The following is a 23827-nucleotide window of genomic DNA, read 5'->3' as shown; positions in this document are numbered from 1 at the left end:
TGCCATTTTGTTTAACAAATGCTGTTTTGGGCCCATATCTCATTAAAATTTCAGACTTACATCATGTCAAACACATGCCCTGACCATCCATGTTGACAACTGTCAGTGATTATGTACTGCAATATTTTTCATCTCCAGACTAATCGGCAGCTTCGTCTAGGGGAGCTATTACATCATCATTCAAAAGACGCTCGCCTCATTGTCATGTAAGTACCACTATTTAATAAGCATCGCATATTTTGCTTTTTGACAAAAAAACAAAACATTGTGTAGTATTGTGGCATTGAAATAATTTTGCAAGGGATGTGTTCAGGTTGTAAACTTCTTTGGAATACATAAGAAATCACTGAAAACTACAATGAAGTATGCAGATCTGATTTACATTTATCTACACTTGGTCACTGTTCTATGTTTGCAAGTGTTGATGTTGTGGCGGTACAAATGTTGATGTGGCAATGCGAGTGTTGATGTTGTGGCCGTGCAAGTGTTGATGTTGTAGCGATGTTGATGTTGTGGCTGTACAAGTGTTGATGTTGTGGCGATGTGAACAATTTTGAACAACAATGAAGTGATCATAATTACAAGAAAAAATTTGTTGGCAGTACAAATGTTGATGTTGTGTCGGTGCAAGTGTTGATGTTGTGGCGTTGCAAATGTTGATGTGGCGGTACAGATGTTGATGTTGTAGCGGTGCAAGTGTTGATGTTATGGCGTTGCAAATGTTGATGTGGCGGTACAAATGTTGATGTTGATGTTGTGGCGGTGCAAGTGTTGATGTTGTGGCAGTGCAAGTGTTGATGTTGTGGCGGTGCAAGTGTTGATGTTGTAGCGATGCAAGTGTTGATCTTGTAGTGGTGCAAGTGTTGGTGTTGTGGCGGTGCAAGTGTTGGTGTTGTGGCGGTGCAAGTGTTGGGGCGTTGGCGGGTCAAGTGTTGGTGTTGTGGCGGTGCAAGTGTTGATGTTGAGGCGGTGCAAGTGTTGGTGTTGAGGCGGTGCAAGTGTTGGTGTTGTGGCGGTACAAGTGTTGATGTTGTGGCTGTGCAAGTGTTGATCTTGTGGTGGTGCAAGTGTTGGTGTTGTGGCGGTGCAAGTGTTGGTTTGTGGCGGTGTTGGTGTTGTGGCGGTGCAAGTTTTGGTGTTGTGGCGGTGCAATTGTTGGTGTTGTGGCGGTGCAATTGTTGGTGTTGTGGCGATGCAAGTGTTGGTGTTGCGGCGGGTCAAGTGTTGGTGTTGTGGCGGGTCAAGTGTTGGTGTTGTGGCGGGTCAAGTGTTGGTGTTGTGGCGGGTCAAGTGTTGGTGTTGTGGCGGGTCAAGTGTTGGTGTTGTGGCGGGTCAAGTGTTGGTGTTGTGGCGGTGCAAGTGTTGGTGTTGTGGCGGTGCAAGTGTTGGTGTTGTGGCGGTGCAAGTGTTGGTGTTGTGGCGGTGCAAGTGTTGGTGTTGTGGCGGTGCAAGTGTTGGTGTTGTGGCGGTGCAAGTGTTGGTGTTGTGGCGGTGCAAGTGTTGGTGTTGTGGCGGTGCAAGTGTTGGTGTTGTGGCGGGTCAAGTGTTGGTGTTGTGGCGGGTCAAGTGTTGGTGTTGTGGCGGGTCAAGTGTTGGTGTTGTGGCGGGTCAAGTGTTGGTGTTGTGGCGGGTCAAGTGTTGGTGTTGTGGCGGGTCAAGTGTTGGTGTTGTGGCGGGTCAAGTGTTGGTGTTGTGGCGGGTCAAGTGTTGGTGTTGTGGCGGGTCAAGTGTTGGTGTTGTGGCGGGTCAAGTGTTGGTGTTGTGGCGGTACAAGTGTTGGTGTTGTGGCGGTGCGAGTGTTGATGTTGCGGCGGTGCGAGTGTTGGTGTTGTGGCGGGTCAAGTGTTGGTGTTGTGGCGGTGCAAGTGTTGGTGTTGTGGCGGTGCAAGTGTTGGTGTTGTGGCGGTGCAAGTGTTGGTGTTGTGGCGGTGCAAGTGTTGGTGTTGTGGCGGTGCAAGTGTTGGTGTTGTGGCGGTGCAAGTGTTGGTGTTGTGGCGGTGCAAGTGTTGGTGTTGTGGCGGTGCAAGTGTTGGTGTTGTGGCGGTGCAAGTGTTGGTGTTGTGGCGGTGCAAGTGTTGGTGTTGTGGCGGTGCAAGTGTTGGTGTTGTGGCGGTGCAAGTGTTGGTGTTGTGGCGGTGCAAGTGTTGGTGTTGTGGCGGGTCAAGTGTTGGTGTTGTGGCGGGTCAAGTGTTGGTGTTGTGGCGGGTCAAGTGTTGGTGTTGTGGCGGGTCAAGTGTTGGTGTTGTGGCGGGTCAAGTGTTGGTGTTGTGGCGGGTCAAGTGTTGGTGTTGTGGCGGGTCAAGTGTTGGTGTTGTGGCGGTACGAGTGTTGGTGTTGTGGCGGTACGAGTGTTGGTGTTGCGGCGGTGCGAGTGTTGGTGTTGCGGCGGTGCGAGTGTTGGTGTTGCGGCGGTGCGAGTGTTGGTGTTGCGGCGGTGCGAGTGTTGGTGTTGCGGCGGTGCGAGTGTTGGTGTTGCGGCGGTGCGATTGTTGGTGTTGCGGCGGCACGAGTGCTGCTGTTGTGGCGGTTTAAGTGTTATTGCAGTGTGGCAAGTGTTGAAAGGAATCTTTCGCTAATAGCATTTTGTTTTTCATCCTAAGGTCTTTACCTATGCCAAGAAAGAAGACTGTTTCATCATATCTTTATATGAGCTGGCTGGAGATGTTATCTAAAGATTTACCTCCAATGTTACTGATGAGAGGGAATCAAGACAGTGTTCTGACATTTTACTCTTAGTGCTGCCCGTGAAAGGGAGAGGAGTCATTTTGATATAAATTTTTTGGACCAAAATGTAGTACAGTATAATATAAAAAAAAGACAGGTCATATCACAGAGGATGATTCACCAGCCATTCAATTTAAGTTCTTACTTTAGATTCTCGTTGTAAAGACATTATTTATATCATTACCATAGTGCTATTAGAGTTAATAGCAATCTGATTAAATTCTGATATTGGTAGGGGTTCCAATTGCTTAAACACATCGCTTTCCCCCTATTCAAACCAGATGCAGATGTGTTCAATAGACCATTTTCTGTTCACTACGAGATTCCGCATTATGCATGAAATTGACCTTACAAACAGGACAAACAAAGGTCACAGCTGCATTGAATGAAGGTAAATTTTGATAAATTATTTGAATGCCGTATTATCCTCTGAATGATCATTATTCCAACATTGAACTATAAAAACAAGAAATTCAAGTTAAAATTGATTTTTGCAGCAGAAATTTGGCCGCATATTTCACGTATTATGCGAGAGTGAATGGAATACCACCTTTTCTGGGTGTCAGTGATATCACTTCTAACTGACCAACTCAGTTCTCTGAACAGTAACCAGTCACAATTTGTGTTAGTCTACTCTAATTTGTTAAAAAATCTCATCAGAGGAGATCTGCATGAGCCATGTATATATAGAAGTGACGCACATTGGCGAGCAGATGTAAAACTGACTGGAGCCTCTGCCTAGATTAGATTTTGAGCAGATTGGATGAATAGGTATCCTTCATATTTGTTTACCCACATAGTAATTTAGTATGCGTTCCTTGTAAGTGACATAGTAGTTGTACTTAATATTAAGCATTTGTCGTGAGATGCAAATTCCAACACTGTCACTTATAGCATTTACAGTTGACCAATAGTTTTATTTTCATTGCCATGATATAAAAATATCCTAGGACCAAGTAATTTTTATTTATTTCCACACTGTTTATTTTAAATACTTTTAGTATTGATATAAAAACTACTGCCTAAAGTCTTGTAAATACATTGTACAGAAAGTACGTTTTTATTCAGTCAACTGCAAACTTTATTCAGATTTAGTAAAAATTATTCCTCTTAGCGACTGTCAATACTTTAGCTTTGATACTGGTGCATTTGCAAAGTATGATAATAATTTATTTAAAGAGTGCACAGAGGCTTATAACCTGCCAGTCTATTTATAAGGTATTTTAGGAGATTTTGATGATTGTTCCTTTACATTGGATCATGGGTACATGCATTTACAGTTGTTTGGCCTACATTGTTGCATCAAAGTCTGCAGTGTTTTTGGGTAGATGTGAGCCCCAAACCATTTGTTTTAGTTGAATTATAGCTTGACATGATGGTTATTACGCCCTCACTAACAGATTCTCTTGGACGGAAACTGCAAACAGGACTGCCAAAGAAAGTGTGTTATAGCAGTATTAAAGTAAAAATGGTTCAGATAATGGGCCATTCCAGTTTATATCTGCACCCCCCCCCCCCCCCTGTTGATGAGCTTGTGTGTTTACTTCATACAGGGTATAATTTCCATGGGTGTATAAGTCATACAAAGTTTTATTTCCAAATCACCATTCACCATACAGTGATGGAAATCCAAAACTATAGTTCCTACTTATGGTGTTGATGAGTTCCATTGTGCCACCATACAGAGTAGGATTTCCAAATATAACTCATCATATGCTAATTTACCAAGTTCAAAAATTTATATTTGATAATGGAAATCCAAACTAGTCCTGATTCACGGTGTTGATAAGCTCATTCGTGCCACCTTATCTAATTTCAGTAATAACTATTTCATACTGGTCCAATTTTTTTAACATATACAGTCAGAATTCTAAGTGTTTTTAGTCATACTGTTGGAAATCCAACCTCATCAACCGGTATGTGGCGAGATAAACTAGGCCATATTTTATTTAGTAGCCATAACTGCCTGGATTTTCAGGAATTTTTTTTCCCATACTCGTCTGGATTTCCAAATTCTGTTTCTCCATATACAGTTGGAATTCTGGGGTATTTTCCCCATCATACAGTGCTGGAAATCCGACATCAACAGAGGGGTGGGGGGGGGGTTTGCAGATATAAACTGGAATGGCCCAATATGTCGGCAAGAGGAATATGTTTTGGGTGACTATTATGTTACAGCTTTCATAATCAACAGCTTCTGAAATTTGATTGGTGTCAACAATATCTTGTCTGTGATGGCAGAAAACTACAGCATTGTTTGTGTCAGGCATAGTTTGTGTCCGAGTGAATGCACCGACGAGGGCGCAATGACAATCACTGACCATTCCAAACTAGTTGGATTCAAGCAAACTAAATTCACAAAAATCCCTTCATGCTAACTTTTTTAACATGTCATTTACATACATTGTAGTTGCATGTTCTTATAGTTTAACTCACTTGGAACCATGGGATTGACATAACATAGGTGTCAGGTTTAAAATAAAAACTAAGTAGACAAAATCTCACCATACCATGTACTATATACCGGGTACTGTATTTGTATCACAACCTTGCCCATTGAGAATCTAGATTAAATAGCAAATATATGGATGGATACAAACACATTATTCTTTGAATAACACAAGTGAGCATAAAAAGTCTTGAAAAAAAGTGATGATATAACGACATATTTTGCGTGAAAAATACTAGCCAAAATTTAGGTTTGAACAATTCTGACCAACTCTGAACAACAATGAACATAATTACATGAAAAAATTGACATTCTTGTTTCTCGAATAATACTACATGTATGGTAATAATTATTATGTATTTATTGAATAATATAACACTTCTATTTAAAGTTTCTAAAAATAGTGGAGCAGCAACTATTCTAAGAAAAATTGTTCCTCAATTATTATTACATGTACTGTTAATAATCACAATGTCCCTTGTTGAATAATATAACATGAATTGTATAATTTAAAAGTTTCCAAATATTAGTGCAGTCAAAAAGATAAGCACAAATAAAATACTAGTATAACTGTGTTTAATTTACAATGACAACAAGAAAATACTTTTTCCCCCTTCTGTTTTGAACTTAATCTACATGATACAGACAAGGTAACTAGCACACAAACATTTGTATTGCATATGTGATACTGTGAAATACTTTATTTTAGCTGGAATTAATCCTCTCTTGTTTTGTATGGAATTTTTTTTCACTGATTTTTGACAAGTTGAATGTATAAAGGTATATTCGCTGGATTTTGTTTTCACTGAATCATTCATTCGAGCAAAATAAAGTACATCTAAGTTTTCGGATTATGTATAGGTTGTTACAGTGGCATACTCTTAACTAGTTTTTTCTGTTACAACCTTAAAGTGTTAGCATTTGTGGATCAGTGAACACGGCTTAAAATTAAATTTTAGTGGAGATGTACCTCTATAAGGGAAAATATGGTATATACGCTGGCATACCAAATATATTTGTCAGATTTGTTTATGTGCTTCTAGAAGCAGGTTTTTCTACACAATTTAAAAAGCTTAAAATGTATATACTGATACCTTATGTTTGTAATTTATTATCGCAAAGATGGGACATCTTTGTTTCAAGCTGTTAAATAAACTACTATTTTTGGCATTCCAAGTGAATGCAAAAAAGAATTTGTAGCATTTGTGGATCAGTGAACACTGCTTAAAATTAAATTTTAGTGGAGATGTACCTCTATAAGAGAAAATATGGTATATACCTCTGTTCTACGCTGGCATACCAAATATATTTGTCAGATTTGTTTATTTGCTTCGAGAAGCAGGTTTTTCTATACAATTTAAAAAGCTTAAAATGTATATACATGTTTGTACTTTATTATTGCAAAGATGGGACATCTTTGTTTCAAGCTGTTAAATAAACTATTATTTTTTGCATTCCAAGTGAATGAACTGAATTATGACACTGCTATGGTTGAGTTATTCATATTGCCACCAATGTGATCAACTATATAGCACCACATTATACAGCAAAGTATGACAGTGTTTATATTACAGTTGTTTGAGGTAGAGATGCAGTTTACCTGACAGGTTTTTTAATTAGTTAATTAGAAAACCAAGATGTCCTCAAAACTATATATTTTCGGAAAGCTCATTGTATGAATTTTAAAATGTTTTTTATGGACCGTGTAGTTTGAAATATGCACAAAAATGTGCTTTTTTGGTCAAAAGTGATTTAAAAAAAATTTGCTTCTAAACCATGCTTCTGTTTCCTGTCAAAATTAGTTTACTATGAAGAAAGTGCTGTCTTGAAAACTGTCTACCAGTTGTCAATTTTGCAGGGCAGCAGCTCAAATTTCACTACTTCAAATTTATGCATAAATTAACACCCAGGCTAGTTGTCTGTGCGATTGCTGTAACACTGTTCAACCAAAAACAATGCCAGACGGCGTTTTGAAGATAAACTCATTGTCAATCATTTGTGAAAATTTCAAAACAAAAGGTCAAAGCGTCAAGGAGCTATTTTTTTTAAAGTTCTGGAATGTGCACTAAAAAGAAGCTGAGATATCTGCTAATTTGCATAACAATTCACTCAGTAAGAATTTTGCTAATGCTCATAATTAAAATGGCTGTAACAGTTCCAAATTTAAATGTATTATCGTTTTGTTAAAAGTTAAATATAGTGCATAATATGGAAATCCCGTCATTTCTTTTTTTCACTATGTTTCTTTGTTATTTATGTACAGCCTTGCTAAATCTTGCTAAGCATTCAAAAGTGACAGTGTTTATATTACAGTTGTTTAATTACACTATAGAGCACCACATTATACAGCAAAGTATGACAGTGTTTATATTACAGTTGTTTAATTACACTAGAGCACCACATTATACAGCAAAGTATAACAGTGTTTATATTACAGTTGTTTAATTACACTAGAGCACCACATTATACAGCAAAGTATGACAGTGTTTATATTACAGTTGTTTAATTACACTATAGAGCACCACATTATACAGCAAAGTATGACAGTGTTTATATTACAGTTGTTTAATTACACTATAGAGCACCACATTATACAACAAAGTATTACAGTGTTTATATTACTGTTGTTTAATTACACTATAGAGCACCACATTATACAGCAAAGTATGACAGTGTTTATATTACAGTTGTTTAATTACACTATAGAGCACCACATTATACAGCAAAGTATAACAGTGTTCATATTACAGTTGTTTAATTACACTATAGAGCACCACATTATACAGCAAAGTATGACAGTGTTTATATTACAGTTTTTTAATTACACTATAGAGCACCACATTATACAACAAAGTATGACAGTGTTTATATTACAGTTGTTTAATTACACTATAGAGCACCACATTATACAGCAATGTATGACAGTGTTTATATTACAGTTGTTTAATTACACTATAGAGCACCACATTATACAGCAAAGTATGACAGTGTTTATATTACAGTTGTTTAATTACACTATAGAGCACCACATTATACAGCAAAGTATGACAGTGTTTATATTACAGTTGTTTAATTACACTATAGAACACCACATTATACAGCAAAGTATGACAGTGTTTATATTACTGTTGTTTAATTACACTATAGAGCACCACATACAGCAAAGTATGACAGTGTTTATATTACAGTTGTTTAATTACACTATAGGGCACCACATTATACAGCAAAGTATGACAGTGTTTATATTACAGTTGTTTAATTACACTATATGGCACCACATTATACAGCAAAGTATGACAGTGTTTATATTACAGTTGTTTAATTACACTATAGGGCACCACATACAGCAAAGTATGACAGTGTTTATATTACAGTTTAATTACACTATATGGCACCACATTATACAGCAAAGTATGACAGTGTTTATATTACAGTTGTTTAATTACACTATAGAGCACCACATTATACAGCAAAGTATGACAGTGTTTATATTACAGTTGTTTAATTACACTATAGAGCACCACATTATACAGCAAAGTATGACAGTGTTTATATTACAGTTGTTTAATTACACTATAGAACACCACATTATACAGCAAAGTATGACAGTGTTTATATTACTGTTGTTTAATTACACTATAGAGCACCACATACAGCAAAGTATGACAGTGTTTATATTACAGTTGTTTAATTACACTATAGGGCACCACATTATACAGCAAAGTATGACAGTGTTTATATTACAGTTGTTTAATTACACTATATGGCACCACATTATACAGCAAAGTATGACAGTGTTTATATTACAGTTGTTTAATTACACTATAGAGCACCACATTTTACAACAAAGTATGACAGTGTTTATATTACAGTTGTTTAATTACACTATAGAGCACCACATTATACAGCAAAGTATGACAGTGTTTATATTACAGTTGTTTAATTACACTATAGAGCACCACATTATACAGCAAAGTATGACAGTGTTTATATTACAGTTGTTTAATTACACTATAGAGCACCACATTATACAGCAAAGTATGACAGTGTTTATATTACAGTTGTTTAATTACACTATAGAACACCACATTATACAGCAAAGTATGACTGTTTATATTACAGTTGTTTAATTACACTATAGAGCACCACATTATACAGCAAAGTATGACAGTGTTTATATTACAGTTGTTTAATTACACTATAGAGCACTACATTATACAGCAAAGTATGACAGTGTTTATATTACAGTTGTTTAATTACACTATAGAGCACCACATTATACAGGAAAGTATGAGTGTTTATATTACAGTTGTTTAATTACACTATAGAGCACCACATTATACAGCAAAGTATGACAGTGTTTATATTACAGTTGTTTAATTACACTATAGGGCACCACATTATACAGCAAAGTATGACAGTGTTTATATTACAGTTGTTTAATTACACTATAGAGCACCACATTATACAGCAAAGTATGACAGTGTTTATATTACAGTTGTTTAATTACACTATATGGCACCTCATTATACAGCAAAGTATTACAGTGTTTATATTACAGTTGTTTAAATACACTATAGAGCACCACATTATACAGCAAAGTATGACAGTGTTTATATTACAGTTGTTTAATTACACTATAGGGCACCACATTATACAACAAAGTATGACAGTGTTTATATTACAGTTGTTTAATTACACTATAGAGCACCACATTATACAGCAAAGTATGACAGTGTTTATATTACAGTTTTTTAATTACACTATAGAGCACCACATTATACAACAAAGTATGACAGTGTTTATATTACAGTTGTTTAATTACATTATAGAGCACCACATTATACAGCAAAGTATGACAGTGTTTATATTACAGTTGTTTAATTACACTATAGAGCACCACATTATACAGCAAAGTATGACAGTGTTTATATTACAGTTGTTTAATTACACTATAGAACACCACATTATACAGCAAAGTATGACAGTGTTTATATTACTGTTGTTTAATTACACTATAGAGCACCACATACAGCAAAGTATGACAGTGTTTATATTACAGTTGTTTAATTACACTATAGGGCACCACATTATACAGCAAAGTATGACAGTGTTTATATTACAGTTGTTTAATTACACTATATGGCACCACATTATACAGCAAAGTATGACAGTGTTTATATTACAGTTGTTTAATTACACTATAGGGCACCACATACAGCAAAGTATGACAGTGTTTATATTACAGTTGTTTAATTACACTATATGGCACCACATTATACAGCAAAGTATGACAGTGTTTATATTACAGTTGTTTAATTACACTATAGAGCACCACATTATACAGCAAAGTATGACAGTGTTTATATTACAGTTGTTTAATTACACTATAGAGCACCACATTATACAGCAAAGTATGACAGTGTTTATATTACAGTTGTTTAATTACACTATAGAACACCACATTATACAGCAAAGTATGACAGTGTTTATATTACTGTTGTTTAATTACACTATAGAGCACCACATACAGCAAAGTATGACAGTGTTTATATTACAGTTGTTTAATTACACTATAGGGCACCACATTATACAGCAAAGTATGACAGTGTTTATATTACAGTTGTTTAATTACACTATATGGCACCACATTATACAGCAAAGTATGACAGTGTTTATATTACAGTTGTTTAATTACACTATAGAGCACCACATTTTACAACAAAGTATGACAGTGTTTATATTACAGTTGTTTAATTACACTATAGAGCACCACATTATACAGCAAAGTATGACAGTGTTTATATTACAGTTGTTTAATTACACTATAGAGCACCACATTATACAGCAAAGTATGACAGTGTTTATATTACAGTTGTTTAATTACACTATAGAGCACCACATTATACAGCAAAGTATGACAGTGTTTATATTACAGTTGTTTAATTACACTATAGAACACCACATTATACAGCAAAGTATGACTGTTTATATTACAGTTGTTTAATTACACTATAGAGCACCACATTATACAGCAAAGTATGACAGTGTTTATATTACAGTTGTTTAATTACACTATAGAGCACTACATTATACAGCAAAGTATGACAGTGTTTATATTACAGTTGTTTAATTACACTATAGAGCACCACATTATACAGCAAAGTATGAGTGTTTATATTACAGTTGTTTAATTACACTATAGAGCACCACATTATACAGCAAAGTATGACAGTGTTTATATTACAGTTGTTTAATTACACTATAGGGCACCACATTATACAGCAAAGTATGACAGTGTTTATATTACAGTTGTTTAATTACACTATAGAGCACCACATTATACAGCAAAGTATGACAGTGTTTATATTACAGTTGTTTAATTACACTATATGGCACCTCATTATACAGCAAAGTATTACAGTGTTTATATTACAGTTGTTTAAATACACTATAGAGCACCACATTATACAGCAAAGTATGACAGTGTTTATATTACAGTTGTTTAATTACACTATAGGGCACCACATTATACAACAAAGTATGACAGTGTTTATATTACAGTTGTTTAATTACACTATAGAGCACCACATTATACAGCAAAGTATGACAGTGTTTATATTACAGTTTTTTAATTACACTATAGAGCACCACATTATACAACAAAGTATGACAGTGTTTATATTACAGTTGTTTAATTACATTATAGAGCACCACATTATACAGCAAAGTATGACAGTGTTTATATTACAGTTGTTTAATTACACTATAGAGCACCACATTATACAGCAAAGTATGACAGTGTTTATATTACAGTTGTTTAATTACACTATAGAGCACCACATTATACAGCAAAGTATGACAGTGTTTATATTACAGTTGTTTAATTACACTATAGAGCACCACATTATACAGCAAAGTATGACAGTGTTTATATTACAGTTGTTTAATTACACTATAGAGCACTACATTATACAGCAAAGTATGACAGTGTTTATATTACAGTTGTTTAATTACACTATAGAGCACCACATTATACAGCAAAGTATGACAGTGTTTATATTACAGTTGTTTAATTACACTATAGAGCACCACATTATACAGCAAAGTATGACAGTGTTTATATTACAGTTGTTTAATTACACTATAGAACACCACATTATACAGCAAAGTATGACAGTGTTTATATTACTGTTGTTTAATTACACTATAGAGCACCACATACAGCAAAGTATGACAGTGTTTATATTACAGTTGTTTAATTACACTATAGGGCACCACATTATACAGCAAAGTATGACAGTGTTTATATTACAGTTGTTTAATTACACTATATGGCACCACATTATACAGCAAAGTATGACAGTGTTTATATTACAGTTGTTTAATTACATTATAGGGCACCACATTATACAGCAAAGTATGACAGTGTTTATATTACAGTTGTTTAATTACACTATAGAGCACCACATTATACAGCAAAGTGTGACAGTGTTTATATTACAGTTGTTTAATTACACTATAGAGCACCACATTATACAGCAAAGTATGACAGTGTTTATATTACAGTTGTTTAATTACACTATAGAGCACCACATTATACAGCAAAGTGTGACAGTGTTTATATTACAGTTGTTTAATTACACTATAGAGCACCACATTATACAGCAAAGTATGACAGTGTTTATATTACAGTTGTTTAATTACACTATAGGGCACCACATTATACAGCAAAGTATGACAGTGTTTATATTACAGTTGTTTAATTACACTATAGAGCACCACATTATACAACAAAGTATGACAGTGTTTATATTACAGTTGTTTAATTACACTATAGAGCACCACATTATACAGCAAAGTGTGACAGTGTTTATATTACAGTTGTTTAATTACACTATAGAGCACCACATTATACAGCAAAGTATGACAGTGTTTATATTACAGTTGTTTAATTACACTATAGAGCACCACATTATACAACAAAGTATGACAGTGTTTATATTACAGTTGTTTAATTACACTATAGAGCACCACATTATACAGCAAAGTGTGACAGTGTTTATATTACAGTTGTTTAATTACACTATAGAGCACCACATTATACAGCAAAGTATGACAGTGTTTATATTACAGTTGTTTAATTACACTATAGGGCACCACATTATACAGCAAAGTATGACAGTGTTTATATTACAGTTGTTTAATTACACTATAGAGCACCACATTATACAACAAAGTATGACAGTGTTTATATTACAGTTGTTTAATTACACTATAGAGCACTACATTATACAGCAAAGTATAACAGTGTTTATATTACCGTTGTTTAATTACACTATAGAGCACCACATTATACAGCAAAGTATGACAGTGTTTATATTACAGTTGTTTAATTACACTATAGGGCACCACATTATACAGCAAAGTATGACAGTGTTTATATTACAGTTGTTTAATTACACTATAGAGCACCACATTATACAACAAAGTATGACAGTGTTTATATTACAGTTGTTTAATTACACTATAGGGCACCACATTATACAGCAAAGTATGACAGTGTTTATATTACAGTTGTTTAATTACACTATAGAGCACCACATTATACAACAAAGTATGACAGTGTTTATATTACAGTTGTTTAATTACACTATAGAGCACCACATTATACAGCAAAGTATGACAGTGTTTATATTACAGTTGTTTAATTACACTATAGAGCACTACATTATACAGCAAAGTATTACAGTGTTTATATTACAGTTGTTTAATTACACTATATGGCACCACATTATACAGCAAAGTATGAGTGTTTATATTACAGTTGTTTAATTACACTATAGAGCACCACATAATACAGCAAAGTACCACAGTGTTTATATTACAGTTGTTTAATTACACTATAGAGCACCACATAATACAGCAAAGTATAACAGTGTTTATATTACAGTTGTTTAATTACACTATAGAGCACCACATTATACAGCAAAGTATAAGTGTTTATATTACAGTTGTTTAATTACACTATATGGCACCACATTATACAGCAAAGTATGACAGTGTTTATATTACAGTTGTTTAATTACACTATATGGCACCACATTATACAGCAAAGTATGACAGTGTTTATATTACAGTTGTATAATTACACTATAGAGCACTACATTATACAGCAAAGTATGACAGTGTTTATATTACAGTTGTTTAATTACACTATAGAGCACCACACTATACAGCAAAGTATGACAGTGCTTATATTACAGTTGTTTAATTACACTATAGAGCACCACATTATACAGCAAAGTATGACACTGTTTATATTACAGTTGTTTAATTACATTATAGAGCACCACATTATACAGCAAAGTATGACAGTGTTTATATTACAGTTGTTTAATTACACTATAGGGCACCACATTATACAGCAAAGTATGACAGTGTTTATATTACAGTTGTTTAATTACATTATAGAGCACCACATTATACAGCAAAGTATGACAGTGTTTATATTACAGTTGTTTAATTACACTATAGGGCACCACATTATACAGCAAAGTATGACAGTGTTTATATTACAGTTGTTTAATTACACTATAGGGCACCACATTATACAGCAAAGTATGACAGTGTTTATATTACAGTTGTTTAATTACACTATAGAGCACCACATTATACAGCAAAGTATGACAGTGTTCATATTACAGTTGTTTAATTACACTATAGAGCACCACATTATACAGCAAAGTATGACAGTGTTCATATTACAGTTGTTTAATTACACTATAGAGCACTACATTATATAGCAAAGTATGACAGTGTTCATATTACAGTTGTGTAATTACACTATAGAGCACTACATTATATAGCAAAGTATAACAGTGTTTATATTACAGTTGTTTAATTACACTATAGAGCACTACATTATACAGCAAATATTACAGTGTTTATATTACAGTTGTTTAATTACACTATAGAGCACCACATTATACAGTAAAGTATGACAGTGTTTATATTAAAACGTAAAATCTGTATTAGAAGCCGCATCCCTAATAGAAGTCGCACCCATTCTTTTTGAATAATTGAGAACCAAAAATTCATCATTTCTCATATGTGTAGATGCTCTAATAGAAGCCGCATTCTCTCTGTTGCATTGTACCATTTTAATAGAAGCCGCGGTTTCTAATACAGATTTTACAGTACAGTTGTTTAATCACACTATAGAGCACCACATTATATAGCAAAGTATTACAGTGTTTATATTACAGTTGTTTAATTACACTATAGAGCACTACATTATACAGCAAAGTATAACAGTGTTTATATTACAGTTGTTTAATTACACTATAGAGCACTACATTATACAGCAAAGTGTGACAGTGTTTATATTACAGTTGTTTAATTACACTATAGAGCACTACATTATACAGCAAAGTATGACAGTGTTTATATTACCGTTGTTTAATTACACTATAGAGCACTACATTATACAGCAAAGTATGACAGTGTTTATATTACAGTTGTTTAATTACACTATAGAGCACTACATTATACAGCAAAGTGTGACAGTGTTTATATTACAGTTGTTTAATTACACTATAGGGCACCACATTATACAGCAAAGTATGACAGTGTTTATATTACAGTTGTTTAATTACACTATAGAGCACTACATTATACAGCAAAGTATGACAGTGTTTATATTACAGTTGTTTAATTACACTATAGAGCACTACATTATACAGCAAAGTATAACAGTGTTTATATTACAGTTGTTTAATTACACTATAGAGCACTACATTATACAGCAAAGTATGACAGTGTTTATATTACAGTTGTTTAATTACACTATAGGGCACCACATTATACAGCAAAGTATGACAGTGTTTATATTACAGTTGTTTAATTACATTATAGAGCACCACATTATACAGCAAAGTATGACAGTGTTTATATTACAGTTGTTTAATTACACTATAGGGCACCACATTATACAGCAAAGTATGACAGTGTTTATATTACAGTTGTTTAATTACACTATAGGGCACCACATTATACAGCAAAGTATGACAGTGTTTATATTACAGTTGTTTAATTACACTATAGGGCACCACATTATACAGCAAAGTATGACAGTGTTTATATTACAGTTGTTTAATTACACTATAGAGCACCACATTATACAGCAAAGTATGACAGTGTTCATATTACAGTTGTTTAATTACACTATAGAGCACCACATTATACAGCAAAGTATGACAGTGTTCATATTACAGTTGTTTAATTACACTATAGAGCACTACATTATATAGCAAAGTATGACAGTGTTCATATTACAGTTGTGTAATTACACTATAGAGCACTACATTATATAGCAAAGTATAACAGTGTTTATATTACAGTTGTTTAATTACACTATAGAGCACTACATTATACAGCAAATATTACAGTGTTTATATTACAGTTGTTTAATTACACTATAGAGCACCACATTATACAGTAAAGTATGACAGTGTTTATATTAAAACGTAAAATCTGTATTAGAAGCCGCATCCCTAATAGAAGTCGCACCCATTCTTTTTGAATAATTGAGAACCAAAAATTCATCATTTCTCATATGTGTAGATGCTCTAATAGAAGCCGCATTCTCTCTGTTGCATTGTACCATTTTAATAGAAGCCGCGGTTTCTAATACAGATTTTACAGTACAGTTGTTTAATCACACTATAGAGCACCACATTATATAGCAAAGTATTACAGTGTTTATATTACAGTTGTTTAATTACACTATAGAGCACTACATTATACAGCAAAGTGTGACAGTGTTTATATTACAGTTGTTTAATTACACTATAGAGCACTACATTATACAGCAAAGTATGACAGTGTTTATATTACCGTTGTTTAATTACACTATAGAGCACTACATTATACAGCAAAGTATGACAGTGTTTATATTACAGTTGTTTAATTACACTATAGAGCACTACATTATACAGCAAAGTATAACAGTGTTTATATTACAGTTGTTTAATTACACTATAGAGCACTACATTATACAGCAAAGTATAACAGTGTTTATATTACAGTTGTTTAATTACACTATAGAGCACTACATTATACAGCAAAGTGTGACAGTGTTTATATTACAGTTGTTTAATTACACTATAGAGCACTACATTATACAGCAAAGTATGACAGTGTTTATACATTGTATTACCGTTGTTTAATTACACTATAGAGCACTACATTATACAGCAAAGTATGACAGTGTTTATATTACAGTTGTTTAATTACACTATAGAGCACTACATTATACAGCAAAGTATAACAGTGTTTATATTACAGTTGTTTAATTACACTATAGAGCACTACATTATACAGCAAAGTGTGACAGTGTTTATATTACAGTTGTTTAATTACACTATAGAGCACTACATTATACAGCAAAGTATGACAGTGTTTATATTACAGTTGTTTAATTACACTATAGAGCACTACATTATACAGCAAAGTGTGACAGTGTTTATATTACAGTTGTTTAATTACACTATAGGGCACCACATTATACAGCAAAGTATGACAGTGTTTATATTACAGTTGTTTAATTACACTATAGAGCACTACATTATACAGCAAAGTATGACAGTGTTTATATTACAGTTGTTTAATTACACTATAGAGCACTACATTATACAGCAAAGTATGACAGTGTTTATATTACAGTTGTTTAATTACACTATAGAGCACTACATTATACAGCAAAGTATAACAGTGTTTATATTACAGTTGTTTAATTACACTATAGAGCACTACATTATACAGCAAAGTGTGACAGTGTTTATATTACAGTTGTTTAATTACACTATAGAGCACTACATTATACAGCAAAGTATGACAGTGTTTATATTACAGTTGTTTAATTACACTATAGAGCACTACATTATACAGCAAAGTGTGACAGTGTTTATATTACAGTTGTTTAATTACACTATAGGGCACCACATTATACAGCAAAGTATGACAGTGTTTATATTACAGTTGTTTAATTACACTATAGAGCACTACATTATACAGCAAAGTATGACAGTGTTTATATTACAGTTGTTTAATTACACTATAGAGCACTACATTATACAGCAAAGTATAACAGTGTTTATATTACAGTTGTTTAATTACACTATAGAGCACTACATTATACAGCAAAGTATTACAGTGTTTATATTACAGTTGTTTAATTACACTATATGGCACCACATTATACAGCAAAGTATGACAGTGTTTATATTACAGTTGTTTAATTACACTATAGAGCACTACATTATACAGCAAAGTATGACAGTGTTTATATTACAGTTGTTTAATTACACTATAGAGCACTACATTATATAGCAAAGTATGACAGTGTTCATATTACAGTTGTGTAATTACACTATAGAGCACTACATTATATAGCAAAGTATAACAGTGTTTATATTACAGTTGTTTAATTACACTATAGAGCACTACATTATACAGCAAATATTACAGTGTTTATATTACAGTTGTTTAATTACACTATAGAGCACCACATTATACAGTAAAGTATGACAGTGTTTATATTAAAACGTAAAATCTGTATTAGAAGCCGCATCCCTAATAGAAGTCGCACCCATTCTTTTTGAATAATTGAGAACCAAAAATTCATCATTTCTCATATGTGTAGATGCTCTAATAGAAGCCGCATTCTCTCTGTTGCATTGTACCATTTTAATAGAAGCCGCGGTTTCTAATACAGATTTTACAGTACAGTTGTTTAATCACACTATAGAGCACCACATTATATAGCAAAGTATTACAGTGTTTATATTACAGTTGTTTAATTACACTATAGAGCACTACATTATACAGCAAAGTATAACAGTGTTTATATTACAGTTGTTTAATTACACTATAGAGCACTACATTATACAGCAAAGTGTGACAGTGTTTATATTACAGTTGTTTAATTACACTATAGAGCACTACATTATACAGCAAAGTATGACAGTGTTTATATTACCGTTGTTTAATTACACTATAGAGCACTACATTATACAGCAAAGTATGACAGTGTTTATATTACAGTTGTTTAATTACACTATAGAGCACTACATTATACAGCAAAGTGTGACAGTGTTTATATTACAGTTGTTTAATTACACTATAGGGCACCACATTATACAGCAAAGTATGACAGTGTTTATATTACAGTTGTTTAATTACACTATAGAGCACTACATTATACAGCAAAGTATGACAGTGTTTATATTACAGTTGTTTAATTACACTATAGAGCACTACATTATACAGCAAAGTGTGACAGTGTTTATATTACAGTTGTTTAATTACACTATAGGGCACCACATTATACAGCAAAGTATGACAGTGTTTATATTACAGTTGTTTAATTACACTATAGAGCACTACATTATACAGCAAAGTATGACAGTGTTTATATTACAGTTGTTTAATTACACTATAGAGCACTACATTATACAGCAAAGTATAACAGTGTTTATATTACAGTTGTTTAATTACACTATAGAGCACTACATTATACAGCAAAGTATGACAGTGTTTATATTACAGTTGTTTAATTACACTATAGGGCACCACATTATACAGCAAAGTATGACAGTGTTTATATTACAGTTGTTTAATTACATTATAGAGCACCACATTATACAGCAAAGTATGACAGTGTTTATATTACAGTTGTTTAATTACACTATAGGGCACCACATTATACAGCAAAGTATGACAGTGTTTATATTACAGTTGTTTAATTACACTATAGGGCACCACATTATACAGCAAAGTATGACAGTGTTTATATTACAGTTGTTTAATTACACTATAGGGCACCACATTATACAGCAAAGTATGACAGTGTTTATATTACAGTTGTTTAATTACACTATAGAGCACCACATTATACAGCAAAGTATGACAGTGTTCATATTACAGTTGTTTAATTACACTATAGAGCACCACATTATACAGCAAAGTATGACAGTGTTCATATTACAGTTGTTTAATTACACTATAGAGCACTACATTATATAGCAAAGTATGACAGTGTTCATATTACAGTTGTGTAATTACACTATAGAGCACTACATTATATAGCAAAGTATAACAGTGTTTATATTACAGTTGTTTAATTACACTATAGAGCACTACATTATACAGCAAATATTACAGTGTTTATATTACAGTTGTTTAATTACACTATAGAGCACCACATTATACAGTAAAGTATGACAGTGTTTATATTAAAACGTAAAATCTGTATTAGAAGCCGCATCCCTAATAGAAGTCGCACCCATTCTTTTTGAATAATTGAGAACCAAAAATTCATCATTTCTCATATGTGTAGATGCTCTAATAGAAGCCGCATTCTCTCTGTTGCATTGTACCATTTTAATAGAAGCCGCGGTTTCTAATACAGATTTTACAGTACAGTTGTTTAATCACACTATAGAGCACCACATTATATAGCAAAGTATTACAGTGTTTATATTACAGTTGTTTAATTACACTATAGAGCACTACATTATACAGCAAAGTATAACAGTGTTTATATTACAGTTGTTTAATTACACTATAGAGCACTACATTATACAGCAAAGTGTGACAGTGTTTATATTACAGTTGTTTAATTACACTATAGAGCACTACATTATACAGCAAAGTATGACAGTGTTTATATTACCGTTGTTTAATTACACTATAGAGCACTACATTATACAGCAAAGTATGACAGTGTTTATATTACAGTTGTTTAATTACACTATAGAGCACTACATTATACAGCAAAGTGTGACAGTGTTTATATTACAGTTGTTTAATTACACTATAGGGCACCACATTATACAGCAAAGTATGACAGTGTTTATATTACAGTTGTTTAATTACACTATAGAGCACTACATTATACAGCAAAGTATGACAGTGTTTATATTACAGTTGTTTAATTACACTATAGAGCACTACATTATACAGCAAAGTATAACAGTGTTTATATTACAGTTGTTTAATTACACTATAGAGCACTACATTATACAGCAAAGTATTACAGTGTTTATATTACAGTTGTTTAATTACACTATATGGCACCACATTATACAGCAAAGTATGACAGTGTTTATATTACAGTTGTTTAATTACACTATAGAGCACTACATTATACAGCAAAGTATGACAGTGTTTATATTACAGTTGTTTAATTACACTATAGAGCACTACATTATATAGCAAAGTATGACAGTGTTCATATTACAGTTGTGTAATTACACTATAGAGCACTACATTATATAGCAAAGTATAACAGTGTTTATATTACAGTTGTTTAATTACACTATAGAGCACTACATTATACAGCAAATATTACAGTGTTTATATTACAGTTGTTTAATTACACTATAGAGCACCACATTATACAGTAAAGTATGACAGTGTTTATATTAAAACGTAAAATCTGTATTAGAAGCCGCATCCCTAATAGAAGTCGCACCCATTCTTTTTGAATAATTGAGAACCAAAAATTCATCATTTCTCATATGTGTAGATGCTCTAATAGAAGCCGCATTCTCTCTGTTGCATTGTACCATTTTAATAGAAGCCGCGGTTTCTAATACAGATTTTACAGTACAGTTGTTTAATCACACTATAGAGCACCACATTATATAGCAAAGTATTACAGTGTTTATATTACAGTTGTTTAATTACACTATAGAGCACTACATTATACAGCAAAGTATAACAGTGTTTATATTACAGTTGTTTAATTACACTATAGAGCACTACATTATACAGCAAAGTGTGACAGTGTTTATATTACAGTTGTTTAATTACACTATAGAGCACTACATTATACAGCAAAGTATGACAGTGTTTATATTACCGTTGTTTAATTACACTATAGAGCACTACATTATACAGCAAAGTATGACAGTGTTTATATTACAGTTGTTTAATTACACTATAGAGCACTACATTATACAGCAAAGTGTGACAGTGTTTATATTACAGTTGTTTAATTACACTATAGGGCACCACATTATACAGCAAAGTATGACAGTGTTTATATTACAGTTGTTTAATTACACTATAGAGCACTACATTATACAGCAAAGTATGACAGTGTTTATATTACAGTTGTTTAATTACACTATAGAGCACTACATTATACAGCAAAGTATAACAGTGTTTATATTACAGTTGTTTAATTACACTATAGAGCACTACATTATACAGCAAAGTATGACAGTGTTTATATTACAGTTGTTTAATTACACTATAGGGCACCACATTATACAGCAAAGTATGACAGTGTTTATATTACAGTTGTTTAATTACATTATAGAGCACCACATTATACAGCAAAGTATGACAGTGTTTATATTACAGTTGTTTAATTACACTATAGGGCACCACATTATACAGCAAAGTATGACAGTGTTTATATTACAGTTGTTTAATTACACTATAGGGCACCACATTATACAGCAAAGTATGACAGTGTTTATATTACAGTTGTTTAATTACACTATAGGGCACCACATTATACAGCAAAGTATGACAGTGTTTATATTACAGTTGTTTAATTACACTATAGAGCACCACATTATACAGCAAAGTATGACAGTGTTCATATTACAGTTGTTTAATTACACTATAGAGCACCACATTATACAGCAAAGTATGACAGTGTTCATATTACAGTTGTTTAATTACACTATAGAGCACTACATTATATAGCAAAGTATGACAGTGTTCATATTACAGTTGTGTAATTACACTATAGAGCACTACATTATATAGCAAAGTATAACAGTGTTTATATTACAGTTGTTTAATTACACTATAGAGCACTACATTATACAGCAAATATTACAGTGTTTATATTACAGTTGTTTAATTACACTATAGAGCACCACATTATACAGTAAAGTATGACAGTGTTTATATTAAAACGTAAAATCTGTATTAGAAGCCGCATCCCTAATAGAAGTCGCACCCATTCTTTTTGAATAATTGAGAACCAAAAATTCATCATTTCTCATATGTGTAGATGCTCTAATAGAAGCCGCATTCTCTCTGTTGCATTGTACCATTTTAATAGAAGCCGCGGTTTCTAATACAGATTTTACAGTACAGTTGTTTAATCACACTATAGAGCACCACATTATATAGCAAAGTATTACAGTGTTTATATTACAGTTGTTTAATTACACTATAGAGCACTACATTATACAGCAAAGTATAACAGTGTTTATATTACAGTTGTTTAATTACACTATAGAGCACCACATAATACAGCAAAGTATAACAGTGTTTATATTACAGTTGTTTAATTACACTAGAGCACCACATTATACAGCAAAGTATGACAGTGTTTATATTACAGTTGTTTAATTACACTAGAGCACCACATAATACAGCAAAGTATAACAGTGTTTATATTACAGTTGTTTAATTACACTAGAGCACCACATTATACAGCAAAGTATGACAGTGTTTATATTACAGTTGTTTAATTACACTATAGAGCACCACATAATACAGCAAAGTATAACAGTGTTTATATTACAGTTGTTTAATTACACTGTAGAGCACCTCATTATACAG

At 32.9% G+C, this 23827-nt stretch overlaps 1 protein-coding gene across 1 annotated transcript in view; it reads left to right on the top strand.

Moving 5' to 3' along the window:
* Positions 1–6647, top strand: part of LOC102808001 (solute carrier family 12 member 2-like) — a 46969-nt gene extending 40322 nt beyond the window's left edge. The window contains exons 23-24 of the mRNA XM_085507086.1: positions 139–206; positions 2601–6647. Coding sequence (XP_085363212.1) covers positions 139–206; positions 2601–2736 — 204 coding nt within the window. The 3' untranslated portion in view covers positions 2737–6647. The remainder of the gene's footprint in view (positions 1–138; positions 207–2600) is intronic.
* Positions 6648–23827: the final 17180 nt, after the last annotated feature.

This window comes from Saccoglossus kowalevskii, chromosome 13, assembly GCF_978046115.1.
Source record: "Saccoglossus kowalevskii chromosome 13, keSacKowa6.1, whole genome shotgun sequence".
Taxonomy (NCBI): domain Eukaryota; kingdom Metazoa; phylum Hemichordata; class Enteropneusta; family Harrimaniidae; genus Saccoglossus; species Saccoglossus kowalevskii.
The sequence above is the reverse complement of the archived record's forward strand: the minus strand, read 5'-3'. Positions and strand labels throughout refer to the sequence as shown.